General features: G+C 43.3%; 1 protein-coding gene across 3 annotated transcripts in view; it reads left to right on the top strand.

The window, feature by feature from the left end:
• Nucleotides 1-25,958, top strand: part of ppargc1a (peroxisome proliferator-activated receptor gamma, coactivator 1 alpha) — a 36,973-nt gene extending 11,015 nt beyond the window's left edge. Inside the window, exons 3-15 of one of the 3 annotated variants that reach the window (XM_030779675.1) lie at nucleotides 6,069-6,260; nucleotides 7,612-7,734; nucleotides 8,568-8,790; nucleotides 8,875-8,925; nucleotides 10,644-10,689; nucleotides 10,930-11,003; nucleotides 15,927-16,341; nucleotides 16,426-17,007; nucleotides 18,720-18,824; nucleotides 19,658-19,778; nucleotides 21,815-21,936; nucleotides 22,362-22,513; nucleotides 25,749-25,958. In XM_030779675.1, the coding sequence (XP_030635535.1) occupies nucleotides 6,069-6,260; nucleotides 7,612-7,734; nucleotides 8,568-8,790; nucleotides 8,875-8,925; nucleotides 10,644-10,689; nucleotides 10,930-11,003; nucleotides 15,927-16,341; nucleotides 16,426-17,007; nucleotides 18,720-18,824; nucleotides 19,658-19,778; nucleotides 21,815-21,936; nucleotides 22,362-22,513; nucleotides 25,749-25,852 (2,310 nt within the window). In that variant the 3' untranslated portion in view covers nucleotides 25,853-25,958. Of the gene's footprint in view, nucleotides 1-6,065; nucleotides 6,261-7,611; nucleotides 7,735-8,567; nucleotides 8,926-10,643; nucleotides 10,690-10,929; nucleotides 11,004-15,926; nucleotides 17,008-18,719; nucleotides 18,825-19,657; nucleotides 19,779-21,814; nucleotides 21,937-22,361; nucleotides 22,514-25,748 lie in introns of all 3 variants that reach the window. The other 2 variants (XM_030779674.1, XM_030779673.1) reach the window with 2 other exon arrangements.
• The last annotated feature ends 322 nt before the right edge of the window (nucleotides 25,959-26,280 follow it).

The raw sequence follows: 26,280 nt of genomic DNA, 5'->3' as shown, positions 1-26,280 counted from the left end.
AAGTCAAGGTAAAAGATAATGCATTTATTTAGTAATCAGCAAATAGCTTTTATGCAGCGGGGTGAGTGTGGAGGACCGGATGCTGATAAGATCATTTGCTTTCAGGTGTTTTTCTCCCTACTGTACTCAGCATTAAGTGTAAATTGAATAGCGTGACCTTTCGCTACCGAATCAAATTGACTGCATTTCCACCAAGATTTGGTGGTTTCAATTACCATAAATTTTTGATATTGGGTCTGTAACCCACCCTCTACTTTCTCTCTCCCTCTCTCTATCTCTCTCTCTCACACACACACACACACACACACACACAAATACAGAGAGAGAGTGAAATAATTAGAATAAAAGTATTGTGCTGTTTGTTAGTTGTGTTAAGTGATATATTTCCCCTTGGTGCTGTCCCTGTGTGTCTGTATTGCCCACACTGCTGATGTGTACTTGACCAGTGACAGGCTGTCCTGCTTTTGATGAGCTTGGCAGGGCCTAAAAGGTCAGAGGGGGATCTGAAGGGAAACGAGAGGCTTTTAATAAGGGAGGAAGGCTTTAGAAATTCTCCCTAAACACAAGTACGCTGACACAGACACACGCACGTGCACGTAATCGCATAAACATACAGATACACATGATCTCTATCTCTCGCTCACTGACACACACACACACACACACACACACACATACATACATACATACTCATTCTCTCTTTTTCAAATTCACATACAGACATACATAGGTTCATACCAATCCCCAAATCACTCCTTAGACATTTATCCTCTTCTTTTTCCCTCTCATCTCCCCTGTTTGTACATGTATGGTTGATGTTAACATTTATTTGCCCCTTGAGTAAGGAGAAAATGTGACATCCATTTAATGGGATGAAGTGAATGGTCCTGTCCCTCCTTCTTTCATGCACATCTCCCGTCCATCTCTCTCTCTCTCTCTCTCTCTCTCGCTCTCTATCCCTCCATCCATCCACTGGCCATCATCTACATGCTTTTTCTCTCAAATGGTTGCTAAGCACTGCAGATTCAGCCTGTGCCTACATAAGCAGACTGTTATTTGCATGTCATTAAAAAAAAAAAAAGTAATATTTTCTTTGTACTGTGGTTTGATTGTTCTCCAACCCCCCCTCACCCCCCGCCAAAAGTTTTTGATGTAAAGAAAAAAAGACGTTATTTAATATTTTACCACATTGCTTGCCTCAGCATTTGTTTTTTCCACGATTCTTTCAAAAGTCACCAAGCGACAATATGTCAGCGAGTACAGACATTTAAGTTTAGAATAACTGCATTAAAACAGATCCCCAGACCATCTGTCATGTGACGAAGCGAGACCCAGTGATAACCCAAGATGCGGCATAGTTTCCTATAGGGAAGCTTTTTGTTTCTCTCTCTTTCTCCCCCTCTGTATCTCTTTCTGTCTTTCCCTTGGGTGCATATTCGTGACTATACCCCTCTGTAGGGGATAGTCACTGGAGATGTGATGATGTCATCAGAGAGGGTTGGCCGATAACTTTGGCCTCTCATAGGGGATTTAGGGCACCTCTTTTTCGTGCATCCTTTCTAAAAAGCCATCTGGAAATGTGCGCGCACACACACGCACCCTTTCACACTGTTTATGATAACTCAGTCTCCTAATGCATGGATCACAGCGAGGCAGTATTTTATATGTAATAATATATAGCTTTATTTAATATCAGGTCAAAATGCCGTCACAGAGAGCAGGTCGCCGCTGAATGAGTGCCCTGGTATGCAGCTTGAACCGTCACAAAGCTTAGTGACCATGGTAGCCATGTCGGATAAACACTTCAGCTTTTGGTCAACACATTTGACAGTGACTAACTAAACATTACTAAACATGTCTGAATACATGAAAGGGACTGTGTGTGCGTGTGTGTATTTGTGTGTCTGTGCGTGTGTGCATGCGTGTGTAAACCCAGGGTCTTCACTCACTGTCACGGGCAGAGAAAATGAACGTGCTTCGGGGCAGCAGCGTGCCGTATGGGGCTTACAGGGTGAGGGCCGTGGTAATGTTGGTAATGGTTATGAAAAGTTAATCCATGCGGTAACCTGTCTGGCTGTGATCATTCCCTCCAGAGCTAACATGGCTCAGTAGTCTACGTGTAGGATCATTTGCTGGGGAAATGAGGTCTGAAATAGTGTAGGCAATTCCAAAGGCAGAATCCTCTTTTGTTTATGACAGATGAACGCTTGACTGTTTAGCATAACAGAGGATCCGTTTGTCCACAAACACCATTCAGAATGTCACTTTGGGCTTATTGTTAAAAAATTGGATAGTAAATATGAGGATGCACTGTCAACAGGAGAAGCAGAACGTGTTCCAGATCATTTGCGGCTTTGCATCGGGGTGTCACTCTCACTCTGTGGCATCTGAAGTGCAAAAGGTTTTTTTTTTTAAGATTAGCGAGTAGGGACTCCTGTGTTACATTCTCTGACTGTTTTTCACCATAGTTTTGCTAAGTGGCCACTTAACTCATGAGTCTATTATTAGTGTCCTTTGAATTTTCACTTGCTCTTATGCCGTTTGCTTTGTACTCACACACACACGCACACGCACACACACACACACACACGCACACGCACACACCGTCGTTCATTGGGCCAGTGACGAAGCAATGAGCTAGAGGGTTTCACATTTTCACATCAACTGACTTTGATTTATTTCCTGTGAAATCTGGGGGCAGACTAATAATACAAAATGACATTATTTGTTTATCAAATCTAATGGGTTCTCGTGGTGGGCCATGAGAGACACTGGGAATGAAGCCTTGCAGACCCCCTCCCCCTACCCAAATTATGCCTGATTAGGAGCTCTGGCCACTGGGTTAACCTACTCTGAGGGAACGTCTTTGAAATTTGAGAGAGAACTAAATGAACTATTGCAAAAAAAAAAAAAAAAAAAGGAGTGGAATGGAATAGAATAATTAAATTGTCAAAGCTTGGGCTAACAATGACTGATCCACAAACCAATTTATGAAGCACTCTCTCTGTTCAAAAAGGGCAGATTTGCTTTCTTATTTTTCTTTTATGAGGGAAGGTCAGTTTTGAGATGAGACAGACATCTATTTACAACAAAGCCAGTTTAACAGATTCTATTTTGTTTCATGTTTCTCTCTTGTGGCGCCGACAGTGCAAGGGTTTGAGTTGTAAAATCCCTTTTTCTGTAATAGACTTTCACGGTTTATGGCGTACAAACTTCAAGATGTTTCTCCCTTACAGTCAAGGTAAAGACACGAGAGACAATGTACACATATATGAGTGTCTATCACTTGCATTTTGCACTGGGGCCTTCAAAGTTTTCAAGGAACAAATAGTTAGCTTTAATTTCTCTATTTGTCCTAGAGTTCAAACGTATGTTTAGTAATGAAGGGAAAAAAAAAAAGCGCAGAGAAAGAACACATTGCCCGTTATCAGTGGCATGAATTATATCTCCAGAACACAATGGCTTGCTGGAACTCAATAAAAGAGTTAAAGCAAGGACGATTTCAAAGACAGCCTGTCTGATAACAAAAGGGTTCACCTGATAATGAACGACTCGTGAGCGTTCACTTTTCTCCGAGGAGGAGGGAGAGATCGAGTGAGGCAGCTCGTGCTTGCCAGTGTGTTTTATGGCTAATTGAAGCGTTCGGAGTAAAACGGCCGTGAATGGCACCCTTTAGAATTGAATCGGGTTAATATATTGTGATCCCACAATTAGCCTGCGATTGTTAAGATCTCTTTAATTCTGTGGGGTCCATTAAGCGGGATGGGAAGGCTCTGGCTATTTTTCTTCCCCTTTTTTCCTTCAGCTTGTCCTCGCAACAGCTGCCACTGCGCGATCGATGAGAGAGGACATGGCCATCAGAGACTTGCCATACGATCCTGGCAAACCCCCCCTCCCCACCATCATACCCCTATTTGGCAGAACATTATGCCGTTTTATTTGAATTGTCAGTTACACCTTGAAAAGGCGTTTTGGATGGTAGGAAGAGGAAACTGAATGGTCTTTCACCAAAAGAGATGTGAAAATGGTACTTGCACCAGTGTAGCGAGTGATTGGTTGAGGGGAATGTAGCCCTAGCGGGACTTAGTACCTTCAATATGTGCGCAAACTCGGGATCATTCATTGTCACCTCAGGCGTCACAAGACTAGGCATGATCAGTATGCTTTGAGGTTTACTCCGGTCCTTTGTATGCTGTCTTGCTGATGATGGTTGAGGCTCTTCAGGAATTTCTGTATGTTGCTTGGTCAGTTGAGGCCTCGCATGTTGATGATGGAACTCTAGCTCTTTCCGTGATACAAATGCTGCAAGCATTTCTGGTGATTTATATCCTGTTCTTGGGGTCTCCTGCTTAGTGATCTTTCGATAAAAGCGGGTTGGTCAGAGGGGTGCCCTGTATCTGACAATTTAATGGTCTTCCCTCTACAGAGAGATTTCCCTCCCTCACGACCCAGCTTGGGTGAATGCCTTCTGGAGAGGTGTTAAAAATATAAACCAAGCAGATGTTCATCATTAAAGCAACATTTAAAATAATCCAGAATGATCCAGGTTATAAACGACTTGCCGGGAAATTTTTTGTAGGTTGAGGTGAAGACTTCCAGAGTATCAGCGATTATTACTGTATTTTCAGTGGCTAACTGGGGCTTATAAAGAGCAGTTTAAGATAAAAATGATGAACGTCATGGAATCCAAGGAATGGGAGCCACTAGTTGACAATTAAACAGCATGTCAATTCATTGGCATCGGACAATTTCCTGCCTCCAGTGTTACCAGAGTTCCACGGTCCCAGTGGGTGTTTCGTTATCTTTCTGAAATATGTCCCTTTATCATGTTTAATAATGAATATGGGTGCGTCTCATTAGAGCAACGCTATCTCCTGAATGAAACCAGGCTTAGCATTTTCCTCCCTGTCAGTGGCTAATCAAATGCTCTTGTTATCAGCGTTGGGATCGTCTAAATACAGGAAGATAAGTGCAATGGGCCCTTCCTTGATGTCTCAAAATCCAGTCTCGTGAGAGATGCGGCCAGGCTGCTGTGTAATCGTGGGAAACTATGAATAGAATGGGGGGGGATCAAAGTCGATCGGGGGGAGGGGGGGGGGTATCGTTGCACACGGGACTGAGGGGCTAAGCAGCGCTGCGCCACTATCTAAAGGGGGCTGGTCGTCCCTGCAGCACCATGATCGCTGCATGCTATCAGCAAGCGATGCTAATCCTGCGGTGTGCATAAAAGGATTTGTTCCCGGTTGGGCCGCATGCACTGCGTCCCCAGGCAATTTGGGTGTTTATCTTCCTCTGTCGCCAACTCCCAATGGGTTTCGTAGCTGGAGCATCCAGTCGTTGCCGCTATTCCCTCCTCCTCTTGTCGTTGCCCCCCCCCCCCCCCCCCCCCCCCCCCCCTCCTCGCCCCAGCTCTCTGGATAACGCAACTGATAGCTACGGAAAAAGCTGTTTCAGAAAACAGATGCTTCAAAGAACTGGAAAAAAAAAGATACTGGCTTCATTTTAAGTTTTGAGACACTTTGAGCTCCCTGTTGTTTTTCAGTCCCTGTCAACAGTTGCCTTGCATCTTGTTAAAAATATCACTCTCATTTGGCATTAGCTGAAAAAGATTGACTCTTATCAAAGGATTGCTCATGAACATATCCTGGACAAGCTGATTGCTTCCCATTCTGCAAGGGCCAAGTTCTGGTTTGAAGCAACTTAATGTCTCATCCATTGTTTCCTTCCCTCCCCTTCTCCTTCCTTGGGTATATACTGTGTGTCAGCCTAGTTAATGGGTTTCTTGGGGGAAATATTATTTTGGTCCAGTAAGCTGCATGCTTAATGTATGACTGACAGTTCTGACTCATGTGGGAAAGAGAATTTGTAGTTTAAAGAAATTTTTTTGCAGCTCAGGAACAGCAATGCAGCAAAAACCTCCATATTCTGTAAAAGAATAGAAGCATTCAGCCTCACCCCGACATAAAGACAGACAGAAATTGACTTCTCCAAACTAAATTGTCCTATTTTTTTTTTTCTGCTGTTCTTTTTTTCTCCCCCCTTTCCTTCCCTTTCCCACTCCTAAGAAGATAGATGAGGAAAATGAGGCCAACTTGCTGGCGGTGCTCACAGAAACCCTGGACAATATCCCGGTGGATGAGGACGGATTGCCTTCGTTCGAGGCCCTGGCAGATGGGGACGTGACCAATGCCAGTGATCAGAGCTGTCCCTCCACGCCCGATGGCTCGCCACACACTCCAGAGCCAGAGGAGCCCTCCCTGGTAAGGCACCCATCCTCTTCCCCGCTGCTCCCGACTCCTCTCTATCATGGGTCCCACCACCCTCTCTCTCTCTCTCTCTCCTCTGTATCTCTTTTTCTCAGTCCCACCACATATAGCAGATAAGTTGAGGCAGCAGGCCTACCCCCTAAAAACGGGTGCACGCTCTCCAGGCGGTGTCTCTGGCAGGCCAGGTCATGCCTGTGTGGGGGGACTTAAGCCGTGTGGTGGAGATGAAAGAGAAAATGGAAATGGATGGATGTTCTTAAGGTGTTAATTGCATTGTACAATGGAGCCGAGTAGTCGATCCATGCATAATGGGGGTTTTGGCACCACGCGCCACACAAAACAAAAAAAAAACAAACAAAAAAGAAAAAAATCTTTTTAGTTTTTTTTTTTTTTACTGTGTAGTGGTTCTCCCTCAGACAAGCAGTTCTGAATGGAAAGTTCCACTATCTAAATGGAAAGTTCCTGAAATACTATAAGATGTGGTCAAACATGACAATGTCCCCACCTGGCATTTCCTTTGTTACACAAGTATACTGTGTTGACCTGTAATTTTGTTTGTTGTTTTATTTGACTTGTTTTATTACTTTTATGTCTGTGCTGGTACAACTTGTTCAACCTGTTTCCTAATAACCGATTTCCCTCATACTCCAGGGAAAATTGTTTTCCTCATCACATGTATGCTATTGTCATACGGGGTACCACGTTGTGTCAGCAGTTGTGAGGTTGCAATGACATTTTTGCCTTATCAGGTCATATAAAGAAATCTAATCATTTTTGAGCTTTGTTGAGTAGTATGTTATCTCATCTACACCACATTTTTGCCCCGGCTTTGTCTTCTGATGTCAGAACAGTTTGTTTACTCTTCTTAAATAATCTGTGTCATTAGAGTTATTAGAAATGATGGGTTATTCGAATACTTATTAGCAAAAGTTATATTGATTAATTGGCCGTATATTTATTAATATGTTTTTGTTGATATGAAATGCTGCAGTAGTTAGGTCTCAGGACCTTGGACCCTGTAGTAAATCACTTGGTCATTGATGTTCATGACTGTAAATGAAGAGATAAGGTTAATTAGTAACTGATTTAATTAGGGCTTATTTTCTTTGTTAGATGACCATGAAATAATTATCAAAAATAATCTCAGCAAACTCTTTGGTGTAAACCGATATATTCAGCACATCAGTCAAACACATGTATAATGGTATCCAGCGCTTTTTAAAATCAGCTTAATGTCACAGAAATCTACTCTTTCATCATTTTGCTTTCAATGACTTACGACATTTTGAGGTTGAAATCATGTTGCCTCATCTAATTTTTTTTTCCCCTCTACTTTCTTTTGCAGCTGAAGAAACTCCTCCTTGCTCCTGCTAACTCCCAACTCAGCTATAATCAATACCCAGGTGGCAAAGCACAGAACCATTCAACCAACAACCACCAGATCAGACCAACACCTGCTGTCGTCAAGGTAGCTACCTCAAACATCAAAGGCCTCTACCATTAATCTGCTCTTTGGTCTGCCAGTTCTACTATCTTTCTTTTGGCTGCTATGGAACACAGAAAATCTTGTGTTCTGCTGTTCGCTCATGGGAGCTATCTTAATGAAAACACACTGATAGTCTTTCAGCTCTGAATGAGAAGTATTCCTGCATCTGTGGTCACGTTATCAGTGATCACAAGACCCTTATCTAAAAGATCGTTCTATAAAATATATAACTGACACCCATCAAAAAAAAAAATACATAAGGAATGAACATAGCCTCCTATTTTTATACAAAAATATTTAGTATCTTTGCATTCAGTCCAAAGAATAGAATGAGTTTTACCCTTTATTTCCATTAAATGTCTGTACTACTTCTAGTGACATGTACCCGCATATGACATACTCCCTTCAAACGCAGTGACGCTCTCTCTCTCTCTCTCTCTCTCTCTCTCTCTCTCTCACACATGCACACACACACTATACCTCCCTACAAAAAGTTAATTTTCCATAATGACTTTGACTCCTCGGTTTCTGGAGCGCTGCACATGGCGGGCTCCCAGAGGACACAGAGCTGCCTCTTCTTCTTGCCGCCAGCGTGCTGAACACGTGGGAGCCACCCTGGGACCTCATAATTAAGATGATGGGCAATGTGTGCTCTCTCCTAACACATCTCACAGAAACAAGCAACTCGACGTGCTGAACGACTTTCGCACTTTCTCTGGTTTTTTTTTTCCTCCCTCTGTCATTGTTTTGCCTTATGTTCTCTCTCTTTCTCTTTTTGTTCCCACCTTCTCTCCCTCTGTCTACCACCCCTCCAGACGGAAAACCCCTGGAACAGTAAACAAAGAGGGGCCTGTCCACAGCCCAACCGACCAGTGAGACGTCCTTGCACAGAACTTCTCAAGTACCTGACCGCCAGCGATGACGCCTTCCAGACCAAAGCCAGTGAAGCCAAGAGCACCTGGGCCAGCTGCGGCAAAGACAGGGGCGGAGCCAGCACCTCTTCCTGCTCCTCTTCCTCCTCTCCGTCCTCATCCTCCACCTCCTCCTTCTCTTCTTTGTCCTCCTGCTCTTCTTCCACCGCCTCCAAGAAGAAGGCCTCCTCCTCCGCTTCCCTGCCATCACAGCAACAGCAGCAGCAACAGCAGCAGCAGCCGGCAACACAGAATCAGCGAGGTGAGAGCCGGACCACCGGGTCGTGTATTGTGGCTGGTGAGGGGGCTGGGAAGTGGCGGCGGTGCGCGCGCGAGGGGTCCCCAAACCCCTGCGGCCACGTCTGCCCCGCACCGGAGCACGGGATGTCCGGTGAGGAGGGGAGGCCGCCGGGCCCGCAGCCAGTTGCCGACGCAGGCGGCCTGGCCGCCGCCCGCTTCATTAGGTACATGCACTCTTACTCTCTTCTGCCTAGAGAGATGAGTCACTCAGGCAGCTGTGGTCGTTGTCTTGAGGCGGGCGGCAGGTCTGGGGCCAGGGCTGGGGCCGGGGCCAGTCGTGCACATAGGCACATCACAGTGACCATTAGGAAAAGGGAGCAGGAGCCAGGGCATCTTTTGCTCAGCCAGCTGCTGACCTCCAAGCCCAGGCCGGCCCGTTATCGGGCCCATCTGCAGTCCCCTCCTCTCCTACAGGCAGAAAGGCACTGCTCTCCAGACAGGGCTCCTGGAGTCCAGCAGTGGGATGAGCATTTGACACAGACTAGTCCGGAAAACCTTAAAAAGGCACCAAGTAAAGAAAGCCAGGGATCTATGCAGGCTAAACAGCCCTGTCTTGTGTTACCGCTGCTGGGGGAGTTAGGTATAGACAGCTTGGCCGATGAGGCAATTCAGGGTCTGGAGACGGATTTGTCAGGAGATCTATCGGGCCAAGCTGGTGAAGATGTTCTCTGTGATTTTATAAGCAGCCCTGTGTCATTCTCACTGGGCCTGCCAAGCCCAATCTTCCCAGATTCTGTAGTTCCAGACCAACCCCCCTCCGCCACACATGAGCAGCACCCACACAGGCAGGCACTCTGCAGCCACCCTGACGACCAGGTCCCACCACCGTTAGGTAATAATCGCTGCATCCCTCCCCTCTTTCTCTCCTCTCCCTATTCTCCTCTAACTGCTTCCCAGTTTGATTAGAAACTAACCCCCATGCTACTACGTGTCTAACAGTAACTGTGACAAAACAAATTAAAAAAAACAAGGCGGTCAGCCACACAATAAAGCCCGAAAGGCATCATTTTAAACGTGATTCAAAGCGTTGGTTTTAGGGAAGGGTGGGAGGGTGAGTCTGCTAACCAAAAGTTTGTGGCTGGATCGAACTGAGCATGCTGAACGTCCAAGTAGTCTTGGGCAAACACGACTGCTATGACAAAGTTGTCTAACTGAGAGACACTCCCTAGTTGCAGTTGGAGACAGTCGCAGCCTCAGGCAACTACACAAGCTTCCTCGACTCTTCTTTCTTTTCCTCTGCTTTGGTTTAAAGAGCATGCCAGTTTTATTTATTTATTTTTTTTCTTTTTCGCTTTCCAGTTGGGGTTCCACTCATTTCCATGTGTAATGTTTGTGCCATTCTTTTTTTTTTTTTCCCTTTGTGGTTGTCGTCTGTCTGATACCTTGTGGGGGACCTGTTTTATAAAGGGGTTGGGCACATGCGCCATCATATCATCCTGCCTCAAAGACTGAACACTCAAACTTTAAACAAAAACATGGGGTCAAGTTAGATACCATTGGTCTTTTTCAAAATTATTGGTTGGAAAATGCTTTAGCCATTCAGTATGGGTTTGGGTGTGCAACATTAGCGCTGTCAATGATCAAAATTTGAGATTTTGATTTGCAGATATGGACCTGATATCTTGTGGGGCCCAGTGTGATCTAGTTAATTAATTACCCATGCTCCTTTGTGTTCTACAGCCAAACCAACCACCTTGCCACTTCCTTTGACCCCAGAGTCTCCAAAGTAAGTGAGAGAGTTTTTCCACCACTTTTGTAGAGCAGACAAAACTCTGAACTAAAACGGCAAGAAAAAAAGAGCTAAACAAAAAAAAAACAAAAAAACAAAACAAAACAAACAAACAAAAAAAAAAAGATGAGGCATTTTCTTAGCTTTCATTTCCATTTGTAAGATCACACATCCTCCAAAAGCTGTAGTTCGGGTTTGCTATACTGATTTTTTCTTTTTTCATTTTTTATCTTTCAGTGACCACAAGGGATCTCCGTTTGAGAACAAAACCATTGAACGCACATTGAGTGTGGAGATCTCTGGAACCCCAGGTAAGCAAACTGATTAAATGTTTCAAAGCTTAAAATTACAGTTTTAACTGGTCTTTTATGGATTGTGGCATTTAAAGTGCCTCAGTCCTCTATTTTTAACAATTTTCTGTTTCTTCATCTTGTGGCTGATCTAGCATAACTTTTTATTCTGTAGTGGTTAAGATAAGACTTGAAGGAGACACTGATCCTGAATCTGTATTTGAGGGCACATGATCCCTAGATCCCAGTTTGATAGGTACATAAAGGTTCAGGGTTCAAAGTGAAGCAGTGAAATGCTAGCAGGCTTTTATAAGTTTCTTTATTGATCACATTTTCCATTCTCTAGCGAAATTTACAGGAAACTTTCTCTCCTCCCCTTTTGAAGAGTTGATCTTGTCTCCCCATCGTTTAAGTCTTAATGCTCTTTGACTGTGCTCTGTGCCTCTCCAATGCGTCGCCGTCAAAGTGGTTGTGGCATTATTATTGTTTTAATTGGTTTTGCCACGTAATTTGGTTTTCCGATATCATCCGTGTCTTTTTTTAGTGACAGTCTGTAATTTGATTAGAGACGTTGAGGTAATTTTCCAATGTTAATTTCGATATTTATGGGGTAGAATGTCATTAGCCAAATGGGGTCAATGGAAAAGGATTTTATTATTGTTGTCATCACCTCTGTCCGTTATATACTTATTAATTAAGGATGTTGGTGAAGACTATAGGCAAAAGGTAATTAAACCTGAAGGAAGTGAATGTCAGGTGGAGCTAAACAAGGCTTCAGCTCTTTACCCTCTCTCTCTCTCTCTCTCTCTCCCCCTTCTGTGTGAGGAATGCAGGTAATTATTTCAGTATTCCCCATGCAGAAATTAATCATTCCAAGTCAATAAAAACAAAATGGCTGCCCTTTTGTTTTCACAATGTGTCAGACTGAATGGGCAACTTGGTATTCATTTACCAGCACAAAATGACCCTCGACAGGCACATCTGACCTAGCCCCCCCAAGTCTCAAGGTAACACTTTGTTTAGGAATTTGCTCATGTGGGGATTAGTTTATAGTTGTTTAGGCACCAGGTTCCCAGTAGGTTTTTAGGAGTCTGTATCCCACAGCTTAGCTCTTCTGTTTGACCTCGTCAAAAATGCTATTTAACCCCATTGTTTACTTAAGGATGAAAGGAGCACAGAGGTCACCCTTAAAGGTTTTATCATTAGTCTTGGAAATCAGTGGCTGTTCTTTTTTGTTTAACTACTAGTTATTTTTACTGTGAGCTAATTTGTATGCCCGAACTCAAAGTAAATTTGCCTGTATGTGACCGCAGTGTTACTACTCCTCAGGAGTACATTTCCACACTCTCTCACACCTTACTTGTACAGATTTAGAATAAGATATCAGATGTTACTGAGAGGCAAACGCTTTGATGTTTGGCTTTGTTAGTTAGGGATTAGGTCTCTATGGTCCCATATGATTTCTGCTTTACCTTGACCTTGTTGCATGCACAGTTAATGCGTCCAAGGCAAACCAGTTAAAATAGAATTCCACTTCTATTAAAACTGCATTTGATTAATTGATAACAGGGCCTTGTGTTGCCAGAGGAAAAATTTCAAGCAGTAAACTTCCAACTGAAACGAACAGCAGAATTTTCCAACTGAAATGAACTGCAAAGTTTTAAGTAGGCTTCTTGTTTTTTAGCATATATATATATATATATACATACACACACACACACACACATAAACAAATAAACAAATAAATAAATAAATACATAAACAAATAAATAAATAAAATACATAAATACATAAACAAATAAATAAATAAATACACACACACACGTGTGTGTGTGTGTATTTATTTATTTATTAGATACAGGGGCTACAATACAATACCTTTTAATGCGGAACGATTCGGTGTGATTCGATTCGGCGCGATTCGATCCAATGCAATCTGATACTTAAAATTTGTTTAATATAGACCTTCATTTTCCATTATAATTTTTTTTAAAAACATTTCTTACCTTCAAATAGATATATTACACAAAAGACCAGGGAATCTCAAGTATTTTTGTTACTTTATGGCATAGGAAAAATTGGAAGACACATGATTCATTTAGGAATTGTCATTGTCATTTATTACTTTCGCAATAGACATAGACCAAAAAGACTGATTGTATGAACAAACATTTTGAGTCCTTAGCAATAAATTGGGCTATAGATGCCTTGATTACCTTAGACCTTGCCGAGTTGTGGCCAAGTTATGGCTGGAGAAAGTGTTTAATATCCGTGTCTTTCTACTGCGTGTTCTTCCTTGTGCTAGCTGTACTAGCATCCACAGATCCCTTGTCGACCGCATAAGTTTCACCATGCCGTCTCACCAGGTGAGTGGTAAGATTTGTCGTGCTACCACTTTGCTTAATTGCTGATCTACATACCTTACAAATGGCCAACTTTTGTCCAATTTTCCTTCTTTCTTATAAGATCCAAATGTCTTCCAAACTTTAGATTTCAGATTTGATAGGGCGCTGTAAACTGTGTCGGCGTTGTCAGACGTGTTGTCCTTGTTTTTACCTCGCAAGCAACAAACGTTACTCTCGTAGAAGGTAAAAGGTCGACGCGAGACGCTGTGCAGATTTATTAGCGAATGACAGGGGGTCATAATTATTCTGAAAGTAAGATGACTTGTAACGTTAGATCAGTGAATCTTCCGCAACAACTTAGTATATACTAAAGTAGAATTAGCAGCAAAGCTTCAGTCGATTCGTAACTTTAGAATCGGGCTGTCGACCAGTCCGTGGTTCATTTAAATCGATCCAGGGGTCCGCCTATTGCTGCGGACGCATCTGTAATGTTAAAACCGGTTTCCGATTCGTATCGGTGAATCCTTCCACTCCTAGCATATATATATATATATATATATATACATATATATATGTGTGTGTGTGTGTGTATGTGTGTGTATGTATGTATGTATGTGTATGTGTATGTGTATGTATATGTATGTATGTATGTGTGTATATATATATATATATATATATATACACACACACACACACACACACACATACATACATACATACATACATACATACATACATACATACATATGTACTCACACACACACACACACACACACATATATACATATATAGTTTTGGTTTGTTTGTTTTTTTTTCAGTTTTGTTGTAGTTGTACAGCAGTCTCTGTTCCAGTAGCAAGAGCTGGCTGTTGAATTAATAACTGTTAAATTTATTTTAAGTTAAATTCATTTTTTGTGGCAATCACTACAGTCACATTAGCTACAGGCGAAGCCTAAATTCTTGCTGTAGAAAAGATGACTTGTTTGTCATACTTCTGAAAACCAACAACTTTCAGAAAAGCACTAGATTAAATGTGACTGCTTAATCCTCCTCCACTAATAGATTTACGATGGGTCGGTAGTGTCTTCAATTATGATGTCTTATGGGACTGGGTCAATCCGTGTGTTGCTGTTCACATAGCTTTTTGAGATTACTACCAGGGATCGGCTCGGTAAGCTTTAGGTAGTAATTTGTTTGGAGGTCCCTTCGTAATTTACACCCAGTAGACGGAAACAGATGAGAAAACCCAGGGCTATATGATTAGTGTTTTGTTTCTGTGTGCATCCATCACGGCCAGTTTTGACTGAGCAGCCTATATTTATCTAACTCTGATTTATTCCGCAGGCACTAATGGCCCTTAGTTTACGACCCTGTGCGCATTGTTTTGCCCAGATGGCGTTTCACTGGCGCAACAGAAGTTCCTTTGGCAACGGGTCACCCCCTCCCCAAACCCTCCCTTCCTTTTCATAGCTCATTGCATTGGTATAATGATAAATATAGCAGAGACCTGGCAGTCTAAAACACTGCATCAGCCTTGTACCTCTCTCTCAGTACTGTGTCAGAGAAAAAAAAAAAAAAAAGATTGGAGAGACAGTAAGATATGGCTGTGTAGATAATACATAGGGATTTTTTTTTTTTCAAATTCGTAACAGCGGTTACATTCAGACAGCAGCCTCAAACACATGTTGGTTGTCATTTTTTATTTTATTATTATTTTTAACAAACAGAATATTGCCAGTGGCTGTCATTTGATGTGATTTGCTAAAAGAGGTGCTCTTCAGAAACAGTGACAGAAGAAAAGATTAGTTTTTTTAAAGGAATATGGTACTGTGAATCTGTTGGAGAGAAACACAGAACGGAAGAAAAGAGTTTGAAATAGGCATGTAGGATGAGGCAGAGAGAGAGAGAGGGACTACCTTCAGTTGTTTGTGTGAGTGCATTAACAATGCCATAAAGCGGCCCATCTCAGGACTTCTCGTATAACTGCCGTCTGTCGCCACATAAATCTGTCAGGGTGGCTGGGGTTCACAAGAAGAGTGAAGGGGAGAATGATAATACATTCCCCAACAGTTTCTCTGCTTTCGAGTCCTGTGGCACATAGTTTCACATGTGTATGTTTAAATGCCCAATCCAAAGATGCAGCAGAACAGCTCCTGAGATGTCTAGCTAGGTTCTTAGCTGAGGCTTAAGACCAGTCTGCTTTTATGTTTGTTTGTTTTTTTGTTTTTTTTACTTTTAATATATACATAGTTCATGGTTGAGGACTGTCCTCTATATCTTTTTGATGTGACTGTTTCTGATTATGGTTTTGTGAGCCAGATACTTGATTTCTCTGGAACAGGGATTTTCCAAGGTCAGAAAAAGAGGGGGAGTGGATAAGTCACAACAGCATATTAAGTTACATGAGGCATTACATTAATGTGCCAAGGTTCCCGTAAAATGCAGATCAGGATTAGGGATGAACGAAAAGGAATGTTTTAATCAAGCCAATCTATGTGTCTGCTGTCTATAAACAGACTTGAGAGGAGAGGGAAGGTGAAGGGATGCACGTAATAAATTTACACTGTTTTTTTTATTGTTGCTCTCCTCTGTCACTCAGGTCTGACACCACCTACCACGCCTCCTCACAAAGCCAGTCAAGAGAATCCTTTCAAAGTATCACTCAAAACAAAGCTGTCTTCATGCTCCTCCTCGGCCCTGACGAGCAAGAGGGCCAGAATGGGTGACGGGGGACCCTGCCCTCAGCTGGCCGGCGGCCCCACCAGGAGGGGCCCCGAGCAAACTGAGCTGTATGCCCAGCTGAGCAAGGCAACTACAGCCCTGCCCCTGGGGGGCTCGGAGGAGCGTCGGAGCACGCGGTCAACCCCCCGTGTCTTCGGCGACCACGACTATTGCCAGGCAACAAGCACAAAACGAGACAACACTATGGCAATGGCAACTGGGCCGACAGAGAGCCGACATGCAGAATGTAAAGACTTAGCCCTACCATCCTCCTCCTCCTCCTCCTCCTCCTCGTCCTCCTCTTCCACATCTTCTTTGTCTTCCACCATCACCATCACCACCACCACCACCACCACCACGTCTTCCTCTTTAGCCAGGCAGCTGCAGGGACATTGCCCTGCAGCTCAGGAGACTGACATGCAGGCCCAGGAGCAGGGCCACAACCCCTCTTTGGGTGCCAGAACCTCAGCAGATTGCAACTCTGTCGGCAGGAAACTGCTCCGAGACCAGGAGATCCGAGATGAGCTGAACAAACATTTTGGCCACCCTCAACAAGCTTTTTTCAGTGAGGAAGTGGAGCGTAATGGGCCTCAACCACTGGAAGAGGGTGACTCTGGAGATGAGTATTACTGCCAGTTCCCGGACTATGTGCACCCAGGCCTGCCTGATTTTGAGGATCTGGAAGTGGGCCGCGAGCGCCTGCTTTGCTCCTGGGAAGGGACTCCCCTGGAGCTGCTCTTCGACAGTTCGCCATCCTGCTCCCCATCCAGCTGTTCTCCTTCAAGAAGCTCCATCTCACCCCCTTCCTCCTCCTCCTTGCTCTCACCACAACACCGCTGGCCCCGCTCCATCTCGCGCTCCCGATCGCGCTCCAGGTCCTCCTCCCACCACAGACGCAGATCCCTCTCCAGGTCTCCATACTCCCGTTCCCAGTCCCCGGAAAGCCTCTCCCCCTCCAGGTACGTCTTGGCAAACACTTTCTATCCTGTATTGCAGACTCATTTACCGTGTGGTTTCCTGGATGTTGGAAACTCAGTGGGGAATAGCTAATGCAAGTAAACATCCTCCCTGAGCTGTTGTGGGGAGATGAACTTGGGGACTGAATCTCTAAGCTAAGCCTCCTGCACTGGTGCTACTGACGTTGCATATCCTGAGAGGAGCAAGGTTCATTATATGTTGGGGGTTGGGTTGTATAGGGGAAGAAAATCGTGAGTAGAGAGTGTATGACGTAAACTGTTTGTGACAGGCTAGGTACAGTATGTGAGAGAAGCTGTCTATAACCTGTTTTTATTGAGCCTCAAAGACACGCTCTCTCTGCAATCTGCATGCGAGTAGGACCTTACCGTTTGGAAGAAAAAAACCCCCACATCAGTCAACTTCTATTACTCAAATACAGTTGTATCACAGCCTTATGTGTCAGCGTGTTGATAGGTCTTTCATCCTTTAAGCTTGAAGTTCAGATTAATTTCTCTGGAGCTCTGTTTGGTAGTGCTCTTTAGATTTTTTTTTTTCTTTTTTTTTATTGGTACCTTTTGCTTTCCTCATTGGTCTAAGTCTTCCCATGCCCCAGAATGAGAGGCAAACCCTGTGAGTATAAGTCTTGGACACATAAAAGAGAGTTCCATCATCACAGAGCACCTGCAAGGCTCCATATTTCCAGATGCTCCCTTTGATTGCTGCAGACAACTCAAGTGATGTGAGAACTGTCTAGAAAGAGATATGTTGTTCCTATATTATATATTTTGAGTTCTTCAAGACTGTTTATGCAAGATGCTGAGGGGGTCAGTCAGCATTATTACATTTTCCACCCACTCTCTTTCGGATTTGTAATATTGATAATTCATAAGATATGTCAAATCAGTACAATTTACGACAGATGGTGTGTCATAATAGCCACTAGATTCAGACAGTTTTAACCCTTTAATGCAACAGATCGGTTGTGATAAGCCTACAAACCCATAAGAGTTTTAGGTTAATCCCCATGGACTGAAACTGCCACGGGTTTTGTGATGTTGGAGTAATGAGTGTGCCGCAAGTCTTAGAGGCATTTTCAAATCAGTGATGAAAACTTTTTTTTTCTTGTTCCTCTCCCTTTTTTTTTTTTTTTTTAAGAAACTTGACCAAAGAAATTTGTATTCAGTTGAAGAATATCTGTAGGATCTATCCAATCTGGTGACCAGGAAAAACGGAAAGTTAAAACACAAAACTCTTTTTCTTCCCCTCTCTATTATTTAAGTCCTTCTTTTCTGCAGGAGATCAATTATTAAGAGTTGAGGGCTCAAAGGTCTATGTTGACCTTTGGGGCACAACCTAAAGCTAACACCTTAGTGTCATGGGACATTTTCCTTATGCAACATATATATGGCGTGTGTCTGTGGTCTGTGCGTGTGTGTGTTGTGTGCATGCATGTGTGTGTGTGTGTGTTCTAGAGGCGAGACTTACCCCCTCAACCTTCTTCCTTAGTAACAGTACATGAAACAAGCAGGTTATATAGCAAAGACTTTACGAAATACGAGTGGTAGGTGTGTGATGGGTTACAGTATACACCAGTGTGTGTGTTTCCAGCTTTGCTGATTTTCAGTCATTGCTGTCATGCGGTTTGTCATATAAACCATTAGAGTATGAGTAAAATGACTAATGCCTGATTTTTTTGGCTGTTCTTGTCGTACAGGTCTCATCATTACATGGATGTAAGCACTTTTAAGTCCAGGACTCCCAGGAGTCCCCGCTCACATTCTCAGTTCCAGTCCCGCTCACTTTTCACTCGGAGACCCAGGTAATAAGCCGTGTTTTTTGGGGTTTTTTTTTATGCTTTCCCCGCTGTATCGCTGTGTTTGTTTTTTTCTGTTATGCATCCACCATTTTATGCTTGTGTTTGCACGACACATCTTTTAGCTCTTACTCAGACAACGAGACTCACCTGCGAGATTTAGTTCACTGAGGTGTTTGCCAAAGAGAACCAGAAAGATTTTCAACCACTTTTATTCCACTATATTTCACATAATGAATTTACACAATTTCACTCTGCTATTTCTAAACTTGATTTCAGTGGGATTAAGAGATAAGATCTAATCATTTTTACTTTTTTTTTTTCTTTAGGACATATGGTTCAGTTTGCCAGTATTGATAACATTAAGAACAGTCTCTTTGGCTATGATGGTATTATACCAAGTCCTCAATCATGTCAGTGTTCAGATTGAGATTTCTATCCACATGGCTTGGTGTTGAGCGATTTTTTTTTTTTTTGGAAATTGCTCTTTTTTGGACGTGAACGTCAAACTAAGCAGAAAGTAATGGCACGTGAAGTTGTGCTGACATCTGCAGCTGCGCATTTTCCCACCCTCTTAATCCCATGAGCCCCTCCTACGGGAACCGTAACCTTTTCTGCTATGTGATGAGACGTCTTATTAATGCGTTTATTTGTCTCTCGCGTTCGGATAAACGGGGGACGCTGTCCGCTGTGGCTTAGCCCTTTCCTGACCCCACCGCTAAAGCTAAATATATAGGATGTGCTCAAGGACAATGGACAAACTTTTGTTGTTGTTGTTGTTGTTGTTGTTGTTGTTGTTGTTGTTTCTCATGACATGATTTGTCTTTTTTTTTTTGCAGGTATGACAGCTATGAAGAATACCAGCACGAGTGCCTGAAACGGGAAGAATACAGGCGGGACTATGAGAAACGGGAGTGTGAGAGGGCCGAACAGCGGGAAAGGCAACGGCAAAAAGCAATAGTGAGTGAGCGCATCTCCGGCTTTATTTCTTTCATTTGTATGCTCGTGGCGTACTTTGTTTTGCAAGGCTCTGTTGTTCGTACTGGGGGAATCACATTAGCTCAGGCTATACGCTCATGTCTCACACTCACTGAATTGCACTACGCTGGGAGCCAACCCTGAACTCAGCAACATCCCAGTGCTCTTCTGAGGCGAGGAAGCTCATGCAAACCAGAACTTTGAATCTTTCAGGCTACACGCGTTTCCTCTTTATCTCCCCGTTGTGTATTTTTAATGTCTCCACAGTGCCTCGGAATGGCGTCAGATCCTATTAATCACACCAAAAGGGCTAAATGCTATCGACTAGACAGGCGAACCAGTGAAAGAAAAAAAAAACCAAAAAAACCCCACAGAAATCAAAGGCAAAGAAATATGTCGCTTGGAAAGAGGATTTGTGTGGTTATCAGTTTAAAATGTAGTCTTGCAGAAGATGAATATCTATTCTGTTTCCTTTTGCCTTTCTCTGGCTGGTCAACGTGTGAAATAAGACAGGTTTCCAACACCCCCCCCCCCCCCCCCCCCCCCCCCCCCCCCCCCACCCCCTTTACTGATAAATGCACATGTCAAATAATGCATGCGTGATTCGGCCTACCGTACGTTTTTGGCAGGGAGACAATTACGGCCAATGCAGGCTGGGCTGTCAGGCGAGGTTTCGGGGTGGGGGTGGAGGAGGGAGGGGGGCAGAGGATGTGAAAGCTTCATATGAAACGCCAGCCTCGGGGTGTCGTCTTAAAAAGCGCTGCATTTATCAGCTGTCAGCAACTAAACCAGCAATTCAGCAAACACTTTTGTCTCCTACTGTACATGATGGTGATGGAGTCTCACAGAATAACGCAAGCAAGAAAAAAGAAAAACACCAAATGAATCATTCTTCTGAATTTATAATTTTTTTTTTCCGCCTAATCAGGAGAATGAACGATGTTGTGTCTTGCTGTCAGCATCACGTGTGGGCTGAACTTTTAGTTAAGCGCGGGACAATTGATTTATATGTATATTGTTACCGATTACTAGCACCCTCCGGATGTTGTTCAGAATTATAAGTTTAAGTGTGTTTCAATAGACATAGCCTGGTAATGGCAAGAAAATGAATGAATAAATAAATAATGTTAGTAATACAAAATGCCCTGGAGCGTCTGCTGTGTTTTATGATTAGCGAAGAAAATTGAATTTTTCAAAATTCATATATTCAGCCTGATGGGGTCTATAAGTTCTCCTATTTTTTTTTTTTTTTCCCATTTTGACCTCGTTGTCCTTGTTTTGCTTCAAAGAACAATATGTTTTTGCTCTGCCTGTGGCCAGCCATGTACCTTTACAAATTCAGTTGGGCTTAGCGTATAGTCTCATTTGTATCCGATTCTTTTTGTGACACGTTGACTTCTATTTTAACATTGATATGACCAGTCAAAACCTTAACCCCAAACGCTTACTCAGTTCCTACACGCCCCCTTCAACTTTTGTGGACCACCACGAGACGCATTTGTCAGTAAGTAATGGAAATTTCTAGATCCATTGAAAGGATCCAGTGGGTACCATTCCGTTAAAGAACTATAACTACATACATACCGCATAGTTAAAAATAGTCTTCATACCAACAGGCAGAAAGATGTAATGGGAACAAAAACTGCTGGTTAATGCCCTTAAACTCTCTCTTTATGTTCTGCTTCAAATTGTAACTTCTGGCTAATTCCTCTTAATGATACCCAGTGGTAATAAATGTTAGTAGTCGTGCAAAAAAAAGGAAGTTGAAGGTGTCTCAGTCGACTTTATGTCCAGTTTCCCACGGGGATGCGAAGAGACAAAGATACGTCTTCTACCGGCCTTCACTCTTGTCACTCATCTCCTTCCTCCATTTTCTTCTGATAGAGTTAACAAAGTGTTGGTGCGTAGGGTTAAAGTCAGTAGAGGGGGAGGAAGGTAGGTAAAGAAAGAGAGAAAAAAAGAGAAAGAGAAACGGGACTTTTTGTAATCGTTGTATCCCTCGTTCTCTCAACGAACAGGAGGAGAGGCGGGTGGTGTACGTGGGCCGTCTTCGCTCTGACAGCACGCGTAGCGAGCTCAAGCGTCGCTTTGAAGTCTTCGGTGAGATAGAGGAGTGCACCATCAATCTGAGACACGACGGGTAAGGCCGACGGTCAGTGTGTAAGTGTGCGTGTGTGTGTGTGTGTCTGTCTGTCTGATGGTACAGGAGGGGGGTCAATTTCCTCCTTTGGAATAAAAAGAATCCTTCGAATCTACTCAATTATGCTTCTCTTGCCCACTGGCGAGTGATTAGCAAAGAAGGCAAAGCTTCCTTCTCCAAGGTCTCTCAGTCACCCACGTGTCAAGCAGGCTGGCTTCCCAAAGAGAGCAGGACCTCTTTGAATATAAATAGGATACAATACTATTTCTGTCTCCAAAACCCTCCAAAAAATAGCATGAAGTCCCCCCGTTTATTGATTTCAGTTTTGCATTTATATGGTGTAAAAACGTCGACTTAAAAAAAAAAAAAAAAGACGCTCGCGCGCTTCGGGAGGTCTGACGTTTCATTTTCTATTCTCGACCCAGGGACAATTTTGGCTTCATCACCTACCGCTACACTTGTGACGCTTTTGCCGCCCTTGAGAACGGACATACCTTGCGCAGGTCAAACGAGCCTCAGTTTGAGCTGTGCTTCGGCGGACAAAAGCAGTTCTGCAAATCAAATTACACAGACTTGGGTAAGTGCATTTTATTTTTTATTTTTGTTCTGACAACCACAAAAACGCCTAAAGTCACTAACAAACACCAGACTCGTCTTTTCAAAGTAGGGAGAAGAAAATAAATAGCCAGGAAGGAAAAGCTTGAGTGATGCCTTTCAAATAAAGGAATATGCCTTCTCGCATAACTCCCTGGAGGTCATATCCTGACTTAAAAACATTGGAGAGGTCAAGTGTAGTTCACTGATAACTCAATCTGTAAATCGAGCATTGAACCATGGTTCTTTATAGAAGTATATCCACTGTTTGCCATATAGCAGCATATTGAAAAGTACTGGACATGCACCATTACTAATGGCATGCATCTTTGTTACTTTATGGATATAGAGGAGATTGTGTGAAACAGAGCCTTCAAAAGGCCCCTTAGGGTTTGCTACTGTATAGCCCTATGCATTTTTCATGTGTTGGTTCCTGGGACAGTTGGGGGGAAAAAAAAAAGGGGGGGGTGGGATGGTTGGAAGAGAGAGAGAGAGAGCGAATGTAAAAATGGGGTGAAAAGAAGGGGAGGAGGGCAAGGTTGAGTCCCATCAGCCTCCTCCTGTCCCCGAGCGGGGCTCCATCTGCTGCCAGTTGTTGTGATGTTGAGCAGCGGTAGGACCTCTCTGTGACACTGAGTGCTGTTCGGCCCACTGAGACTAAGAAGGGGGCTCTGACAGCCAAGGTCTGATTGACTAATAAGCAGCTCCACTCCGTCTCTCTCTCTCTCTCTCTCTCTGTCTCTCTCTGCTTCCACACTTTCTTTCTTCTGGCTTTCTTCTTCTCTGTCGCCCTTCTTTCGCTTGTCGTTTTTTTCTGCTCTCCGCTCTTCTCCTGTCTCCGTCATGATCTTATGCACTTTCTCCGTTGCTCTTTTTTCCATGATCTTCCCCTTTTGCTCTCTTTTTCTTTTTCCATTGTCTGTGAGGAAGTCTTGCTCTCTGTCTATCTATCTATCTATCTATCTATCTATCTATCTGTCTGTCTGCCTATCTATCTATGTCTTGTCGTATGATTCTCTATTGGTTTCCTTTTTTTGATGTATCACATCTTCTCTCTTTGTTGGCCTCCCCCATCTCCCCTCATCACTATCCGCCTCTCTCTCTGTCTCTCTCTTGCAATGCTTTTAAAGTCCTATGCAATGTTTTCCTTAAGACCTTCAATTTAAAAGCATACGTCTCCTAGACAAGATAGCCAATCGATCTCAAAGAAAGCACACTTAGTGTATACATGTGCTCTACACGCGCCCCCCCCCCCCCCCCCCCCCCCCCCCCCCACCTAGGATAACAGACAAAGAAAAAGGTTATTCTCTCGGAAGAATCAGATTGATATGACTGGTAGGGGATGGAGTATATGACAAATTGTGTAGGAAATTGTCAAAAGCCAAGGTTTCCTGGTCACGGTACCTGTAATGGGGGGGTAATGGGTAAGAGGGCTGAAGAATAGACAATCTGAAAGGGATGCATCTTTTGTGTGTGGGGGCAGAGGAGGGGGACAGAGAGAAGAAGAAAAAAAAAAAAAACGGACAGTGAAAAGAGATAATCCCGAGGGCCGACCTCTTAACATGCTGTAAAATGGAATGCCGTCCATTCCAGCCTAACAGAGGACCATTCTACTCCCCCTTTTTATAATAGAGAGAGGACAAGGAGGGGGTGGGTGGGGGGGGCGCAAGCAGACACTTCAATAGTTAGTCGATTTTCCACTCCACGTTTACCCCCCCCACACACACACAAAAATGTGAGGTCAGGGATGTGTAATGGCAGGACATGTGATGATTCCTATCTGCACCACTGATGGCACTGGGGGTCAATGGGAGGGAACGAGAGCACTTTCTTCAAATAATGAGGACATTACTGTATATTTCAAAAGACTCAGGGTGAGACCAGAGATATCCAGATGGTTGATACCATACATCTACGAGAACTTGCGCCCGGGAGAGATTTTTTTGTTAATCCAAAGGCCTTGCAGCGAGATAGGTGTACTATGTTTTTGGGAAACTATTTCTCGCCTCGTCGCAAAATGAACGAGAAGACCTTCGTTTTTTTTTTTGTTTTGTTTGGTTTTTTTCTGTTTCCGTCACTTATGCGGGATGAATTTTCACGTCGAGTTTAGCCTTAGCTGCATACCTCAGGTCCAGGTTGATAAATAAATAAATAAATAAAAAGTAATGAGGAAAAAAAAAAAAGATCGACTTGAATTATTCCACACCACAGCTTGCTTCCACCACCCTCTCCTCTCAGTCCTGGGGGCCTCTCCTTCCTCTTCTTCTTCCTCTTCCTCCTCGTCTTCTTTTCTCGTTGTTTTCCAAGACACTGTCCATTAGTTCTAAGTAGTGTGCGAGGGCATTTTTCATCCTTCAAGGTGCTCAGTGTGACACAATCCTCCCTTTAGCCATAGTGTTAGATCAAGACTGGCATCTCCTGGCTGCCACGGCCAATCCCATTTCTCAAAGCGTTCAGAGTGTGCCGCCGCCGTCCCCGCCGCCCCCGCGTGCGGGCCCCATTTGTGAAGCTGTCTGCCACCAGAGATAAGACAGCCATATTTAATATCACCCCCACCAATCAAAATATACGCCTCGCAACTGGTCAGGTTCTTTACTCCTCAACTGTGTCAGAGGTGGTGTGGTCTCTCTCTCTCTCCCTCCCTCTCTCTCGCTCTCTCTCTCTCTCGCGCTTTCCCTCTCTCTCGCTCCCGCTTTCGCTCTTTCTCTCGCTTTTCTCCTCTCATTTGAATGATGGACTGTTTAAGACTGTTGTCCATTGTACCAAAGACTGAGGTTCATTAAATGCAGTGTGAAAAAAAGGCATTGATTCTCTTCGGATTCAGATTTGATGGGGAAGTGAACCCTAAGTAGGTACACTCTGAATGAACTATGATATACCGCCCAGCACTACCAGGCTTTTTCAGCCTTTTATGTTTGGCTTGGACCTAATCTTTAACTCTCCCCCCGTAGCATGAATATCAAATCATTTTTTCTCAGTTTCATTAATTCCACCATTCCAATTAACGAGAGAATGAGAGTTCCATCGTCCGCTGTGATACAAAAGAAGTAATGGCACATTTAAAAAAAAAAGAAAGAAAAAAGAGAGAAAAAAAAAAAAATCCCGAATTCGCCGACAGCCCTCATCCTCTATCAAACCCCAACGCGGGGAAAAAAAAAAAAAAAAGAAAAGAAAAGAAAAGAAAAGAAAATCCGTCAACATCTTTGTTTTCTTTTCAGACTCCCATTCAGACGACTTTGATCCAGCCTCCACTAAAAGCAAGTACGACTCCATGGATTTTGACAGCTTGTTGCGAGAGGCCCAGTGCAGTTTGAGAAGGTAACAAGCTCTGCCTTCACCTTCTGGCTACAGAGAGAGGGATTCCTGAATACCTCACTGATGTTTCTGTCCTACGACAATGAGACTACTAGAAGTTTTACACTCTATGTATGAAGAGAATCTATATATATATATATTAGTAGACATATATATATAGAGGAAAAAAAGATATACATATATATAGAGAAATATATATATATATGTGTATATATATATATATATATATATATATATATATAAAAAAAAGCAAAGTTTACATGAACCTAGCTGCTGAGGAGAGACATTACCTGTGGGGGAAAGCTACTGAACCTTTAGACTTGTGCACAGATTTGTGTGTGCTGTGCTGCTGAATGGAAGCTTTGTAAGAAACGGGAATCTTAACGAGAATTTCTCCACGCACTACATCACCCTCAGCGCTTTTTTTTGAGTGGT

The sequence above is a fragment of the Chanos chanos genome, chromosome 7 (genome assembly GCF_902362185.1).
Source record: "Chanos chanos chromosome 7, fChaCha1.1, whole genome shotgun sequence".
NCBI lineage: Eukaryota > Metazoa > Chordata > Actinopteri > Gonorynchiformes > Chanidae > Chanos > Chanos chanos.
This window is presented reverse-complemented; position numbering and strand designations above follow the sequence as displayed.